This window comes from Microtus ochrogaster, chromosome 21 (genome assembly GCF_000317375.1).
Source record: "Microtus ochrogaster isolate Prairie Vole_2 chromosome 21, MicOch1.0, whole genome shotgun sequence".
NCBI lineage: Eukaryota > Metazoa > Chordata > Mammalia > Rodentia > Cricetidae > Microtus > Microtus ochrogaster.
Genome location: NC_022022.1, coordinates 14,114,916 through 14,121,599, shown reverse-complemented (window position 1 = coordinate 14,121,599; position 6,684 = coordinate 14,114,916). Strand labels below are relative to the sequence as shown.

Genomic DNA, 6,684 nt, shown 5'->3' with positions numbered 1-6,684 from the left:
CCGTAGTCATACAGGAGAGCCTAAAGCCTACCAGGCTAGCCCTGGACTTACAGGTGCTGTTCTGTCTCAGCCTCCCAAGTTGCTAGGATTATAGATGTACACATCCATGCCCAGCCCACCTTCTTTATTTCTTGCTAGTTTCTAAATATCCATGGCTTTTCAACCTAGCCAGGTGGTGGTGGTACACTACCTTTAATCCCAGCACTCAGGAGGCAGAAGCAGATAGATCTCTGTGAGTTAGAGGCCAGCTTGGTCTACAGAGTGAGTTCCAGGACAGCCAGGGCTCCAAAGTCAAACCTGTCTCAGTAAACCAAAACAAAAGTTATCAACCTAAAGATTTTAGGGTTAAATATTCACTACCTACTTTAACTTCATAAATTTATGTTTAGTCTGGTCAGGTCTTTGGTAATGTTCTTTGTTTTTGTTTTGTTTATTTAGTATTTTTGGGTATTGGGTGCTAAACCCAGGGTATCCCTTGTGCCGAGCATACACTGTACCACTGACCTATACTCCCAGCTCCATAGGCACTGAACAGTGCTCCCTTGGGTTCTGTGTTTATCTTGGGCATTCTCAAAACATTTCCATTTTCCAGTTCACTAAACTGTAATATCATCTTTTGTTCTGTGAGTATTTGATCTTTAAAGAGTCTCTACTAACATTAAATTTTTTTTTTTTTTTTTTTTTTTGCTTTTTTCGAGACAGGGTTTCTCTGTGGTTTTGGAGCCTGTCCTGGAACTAGCTCTTGTAGACCAGGCTGGTCTCGAACTAACATTAAATTTTGAATGTGCATTAGAATAGTTTTCATTAAAATGTTTACATTTTCCTAGGCAAAATTGAAGAAGTAGTTCTTGAAGCTAGAACTATTGAGAGGAATACAAAACCTTATAGGAAAGATGAGAATTCAATCAATGGAATGCCAAATATGACAGTGGAACTTAAAGAGCATATCCAGGTATTGGGGTTCTGGTTTTTTACTGTGGTTAATATTTTTAAAAAATTTAAATTAGTTAGTAAGTGGATTTCCTGTATTTTTTTCCAAGCTTCATGAAAGTAAAATTGTCAGACAAGCTGGAGTTGCCACAAAGGGTCCCAATGAATATATTCAGGAAATAGAATTTGAAAATCTATCTCCAGGAAGTGTTATCATATTCAGGTATGTTCATTAGAGTTCACACTGTTGACTCTACTTATATTGGAAATAGTTTTGGGGGTCTGGAGAGATGGCTCAGTGGTAAAGAGTGCTTGCTGATACTGTAGGGGACATATGTTCAGTTTCCAGCCCCCGTGTCAGGTGGCTCCCAACCACCCATAACTCCCGGTACAGAGGAGCCGATGTGTTCTGCTCTCTCTGGGCACCTGCACACCTGCAATTTGTACACACAGAGGCACAGACACATTTTTTAAAAAAAATCTAGAGAAAATAGCTTACCTTGTTAAGTTTGAAAAACTGAAAACTACCTGTTTCTTATGAACTTTATTCAGAGTTAGTCTTGATCCACACGCTCAAGTCGCTGTCGGAATTCTTCGAAATCACCTGACCCAGTTCAGCCCTCACTTTAAATCTGGAAGCCTTGCTGTTGGCAACACAGATCCTATATTAAAAATCCCCTTCGCTTCGTAAGTATTCCTTATTTTATAGATTTACCACTTTAACAGGATGGTGAGCTACCCCTGGCCTGATCTGGGCAGGTTTAAACGTACTTTCTCTCCTTGCTACTCAAAGTTTGGTCTGCAGGCTGTTAATGCCAGCCCCAGCCACTGTTAGCGATTCGGTCTGTGACTTTATCATGTGTGTGTGTGCACACACGTGTACCTTTTCATGGTTATATGTCTTTCCTCTGGATTTGAAGTTTCAATCCATTCTGCAAAGTAACATCTGGGAAGAGGGCACAACAGTTTTCTCACTTGAGATAGAACAAAGCAAGAGAAAAGGGAGTACATTCAAGAATATACGTATTCACAAAAAAATGCTGGTTGTATAAATGAAATTGCCTGGGCAACTAAGAAGACTTTAAAAATGCAATTTCAACTATTGTCTTAGTCAATGTTCCATTGATGTGAAGAGACATCATGACCACAACAACTCTTATAAAGGAAAGCATTTATTTGGGGGTTTGCTTATAGTTTCTGAAGTTTATCTCATTGTCATTATGGTGGTGAACATGGCAGCACGCAGGCAGACCTGGTGCTGTAGAACTAACTGAGCTCTACATGTAGATCCACAGGTCGGAGAAAGAGAGAGAACCACTGGGCCTGGCTTAAGCTCTGAAACCCTAAAGCCCACCCCCAGTGACATACTTCCTCTAACAAGGTTATACCTCCCCAACAAGTCCATAGCTTCTAATCCTTCTGAGTCATGCCACTTCTTGATGACTTAAGTATTCAAATACCTAATGAGGCCCTTCTTATTCAAGTCACCACATTACTCCTAGTTGGTTTTGGTCAGAATGTTTTATTATATCAGCAGAATAGGAACTAGAAATGATGTATTTAATATTTATAGTACAAATTTTCTTTTGCTTTTATTTTATAGTAAATGAACTATCAGTATATTTATTAATCTCCTTTATTTTCTAATTCTTAGTATTGCCTCTAAATTGACTTTGGCTGAGCTAAATCAGGTACTTTACCGATGTGAATCAGAAGAACAAGAAGATGGTGGAGGTTGTTATGACATACCAAACTGGTCATCCCTTAAGTATGCAGGTCTTCAAGGTAGGCATAAGGATAAAGCTATGTTTTTTTTCTGTAGTGGTCGCCTTTATAGAAGTAAGAGTATACACCTAGAATATCAACACCTAACTCTTGGCTCCTGGTTGATTGACCACTAGTGAGTAGCATAACATTTCTGAACCCCAATTTCTGCCTCAATAAAATATGAATAATATAACCAGTCATGTCATAATACATTTTAATTTTTAGATTAAAATTTTATATTTAATTTTTAGATTAGTTGAAGAGTGTGAGTCTTTTGCTTGTGTATATGTATGCATACATGTGCCTGCAAAAGGCAGAAGAAGGTATTAGATCCCCTAGAAGTGAATTTTTGCCAGGTGGCCATGTGAGTACTAGGTATCAATCCCATAGAATTGAATTTACAGTGATTTTTGTCATGTGGATGCTGGGACAGATCTTCTGCAAGAGCATCAAGTAGTCTTAACCACTGAGCCGTCTCTAGTGCATGGTTGTAGTTTTAGTTCTTGGGAGGCAGAAGTAGGTGGATCTCTGTGAATTCATTGCCTGCTTGGTCTACATAGTGAGTCCCAGGTCAGCCAGAGCTATACAGTGAAACCCTGTCTCAAACAAAACAAAACAAAAAAGTGTTGATAATTGCATGGTGAAACAAGACTGTAATCCCAAGTACTCAGAAGACTGAAACAGGAAGGTTGAGAATTTGAGACCACCCAGACAATAAGGAGAACCTTGTTTCAAGAGACGAAAAAAAAAAACTATAAATAATGATGTCATTCATATAAAATACTAAAAATAGAGCGTGGCAAAGTATTTGGTCAATAACTAAAACTGCTAGTTCTGTCTTGCTTAAGGACAGTCATGTCTCTTAAATACTAATCTTAATAAATATGTCTTGTCCTGGTTTATTGTGTAACTAGAAACGACATCCTTGACGCTGAGTTTTAGACATGTTGTGCTACGTTAGGGAAGTCATGTGAGACTACCTTGTAAATAAAACATTTAATTGGAAAGTTTTTGCTGCGTCTTTGGTTCTTCCTATATAGTTAAAATATCTAGGGTGCTTATGGAACTACCAGATGGGCCCGATACAGAAGTGAGAGAGAATTTAACCCATATATGAGAGAAAGCATGCAATATTCTGTGTGAGTCTAACTTAGTTCACCTAATATGATGCTTTCTGGTTCCATCTATTTTTCTTCAAATGTCATAATTTCATTCTGTACAACTGAACAAAGTTCCATTGTCTGTGTCTACCGCTTTTCCTATCTTGGCTCCTATGTGTAGTGCTCCAGTGCATGTGGATATACCATCTCTGTGGCGTGCTGACTTAAGGTTCCTTCCAGTGTGAACCCAAGAGCAGCGTGTATCTGGATCATACGGTAGTTTTGGTTTTAGTGTTTTGAGGAGGCTCCACACTGATACTCATATTAACTGTCTATCAGTTTACAGTCCCATTGATAATAGTGAGTGAAGCATTCCATCCCACCCCCACATGCTTGCCCACATTTGTTGTTTAGTTTCTATTTTAAATTGATTTTATTGTTATTATTGTGTAAGTATGAGTATGGGCACAAGCATGCCTTTTACTACCTAGTTCATTTCCCTGACCCTGTTGTCTGTTTTCATGATGACAGCCATTCTGACTGAGATGAGATGGAATTTTAGTGTAATTTTAATTTGCATTTCCATCATGGCTAAGTCTGAGCTTTCTTTAAAGACCACCTTATGGGTCCAGGCTATGGTTAAGAGCACTGACTGTTCTTCCAGTAGACCTGGATTCAGTCCCCAGCACCCACATGGTAGTTTACAACTATAACTCCAATCTCAGAGGATTGGATGCCACCTTCTGGCCTCCACACACTCAGAATATATACAGCATACATATTTGTATTCAGGAAAATAGTCAGACACATAGTATAAAAATAAATAAAGTCCAAAATATTTTTTAAGACCACCTCATTTCTTATGTCTTTTATAAAGCCCTTCTTCATTTTTATTTTTGGAAAGAGGGTCTCATGTAGCCCAGGCTGGCCTCAAAGACACTATTTTCTTAAGGATAACCTTAAATGCCTGAGCCTACCTCTAGCCTTAAATACTGGGATTACATGCATTTATGACCACACCCAGCATCATAAAGACTTTCTTAGTTATTGTTTATCATAGTTATTTCTTTGTCCTCAGGCTGACACATATTTATTTATTGTATTTTTATTTTTTCTTTGGAAAATATTATCTTATGCTGGAAGTTAGTATTTTTTGTGTATGTGAGTATATTCACTGTGGTTTAGAAACAAATTCCAGCAGGTGCATCTCTGTGAATTCAAGGCTAGCCTGGTGTACTTGGTGAGTTTCAGGACAGACAAAGCTGTATAGTAAGACCTTGCCTTGGGAAAAAAAGACAAAACAAACTAACAAGAAATCAGACTTTAAAACCAGACTCCCGTACACTGACCGGCTGTGTAACCTTGCAGTAGAGAAACTCCATCTTTTAGTTTTATCACCATAATCGTGTACAGTAAGGGTCGAGATTAGGATTAAAGCAGCTCCTATTCATTCAAAGTAAAGCACTCGGGAATCATTTGCCAGGGCTGGAGAGATGGCTCAGGTGAAGAACATTTACTGCTGTTCCTCTGGAGGATCTATGTGCAGCATCCAGCCCTTAGCACCCAGAGGTGGCTCATGGTTACCTCTAACTCCAGTTCAGGTGACCTTTGCCCTCTTCTGGCTTCCATGAACACTACACAACACATACACATAAATAAAAGGAGATTTAAAAAAAATAATATGTTACCAGTTTAAGCTAAAAAAGCTTTTCCTGTCCTTTTTCTGGTTCTTTGCTAATTCTCATCTATGTCTCATGAGGTGACTCAACTCATTCTTTTTAAATAAAATGCCTTTATCTGATTTATTTTTTACTTTATCTCAGTCATTTTTTTCCTCTCATAAGCTAACAGTTTGGGCAGCCCAGGGCATTTTCCTAGCAGACTGCTAATGGCAGCCATGAGTTTAATCAGATTCAGTCACTGTCTTACCCCTTCTCTGCCCTGACAAGATTCCATTCCCCGGGCTTACAGTATTCCGTGCTCTGTTATTTTGGAATCTAGGAATCTTGTTTATGGTTCTGCTCCAGATTCTCAACAGCCAGTCAGTTATTTGTGGATTCTTGTGTTCCCTTTGACGTAACGTGTCCTTTTGATCTCCGTAGTTAACCACCTATTCCAAGACAGAATGCTTTCCATAGACCAGCCAGACAGTTTTCTATCCTCTTGTTACTTCCTGAATAAGCCATTGCATCCCACTGGTCTCTGTAAGCTCTTTTCTCAGTTTTCATTATCATTCCATAACTCAGCAGCAGAAAATGCTGAGCACTGGTCCTCTTCCCTGAAAGTACGGGGACAAGGACAGAGTCTATAATACAGTATTGGTGCTGCCGTATTGTCCATCCTGTTTTGAAAGTTACATTTGCCAAGGAGAACTACAAACTCCTTGAGTGAAAAAAATCCTACGTCTTAAATTTATTGTTTTTTTTAATTTTTCAAAACATACCACATAAAATTCAATAAATTCTAACCAAATGAACTTAGTTAAAATGAAACCAGTGAAGCCAAGTCCTGCTTTATGGTAGATGAAAGTATAATCATTCCGTAGCAGAGTTACAGAGTCTGCTGGGAGTGTGCATAGGGATGCCAAGACTCAGCGGAGAAATCTTCCTAGTAATCATTCCACACCAATAGCTCACGTGCTGATTTTGTTGAGTTGTAAGTACTTCCTGCTTCGTTTCAGAAGCTGCTTCTGAAGCTCTTTCATTGTCATCCTCCATTGGTGGTCTTGCTTCCTCTTAAACCAGTTCTGTGATTTCTGTAATTCTTTCCTAAATATTAATCTATCGCTTGCTGGGGCTCGAGAGATGGCTCAGTGGTTAAGAGCATTGCCTGCTCTTCCAAAGGTCCTGAGTTCAATTCCCAGCAACCACATGGTGGCTCACAACCA

At 39.0% G+C, this 6,684-nt stretch overlaps 1 protein-coding gene across 1 annotated transcript in view; it reads left to right on the top strand.

Annotated features, from left to right (window-relative positions):
• Agl (amylo-alpha-1, 6-glucosidase, 4-alpha-glucanotransferase) overlaps positions 1-6,684 on the top strand; it is a 57,782-nt gene that overhangs the window by 27,908 nt on the left and 23,190 nt on the right. The window contains exons 18-21 of the mRNA XM_026784033.1: positions 828-952; positions 1,041-1,153; positions 1,483-1,617; positions 2,585-2,715. Coding sequence (XP_026639834.1) covers positions 828-952; positions 1,041-1,153; positions 1,483-1,617; positions 2,585-2,715 — 504 coding nt within the window. The remainder of the gene's footprint in view (positions 1-827; positions 953-1,040; positions 1,154-1,482; positions 1,618-2,584; positions 2,716-6,684) is intronic.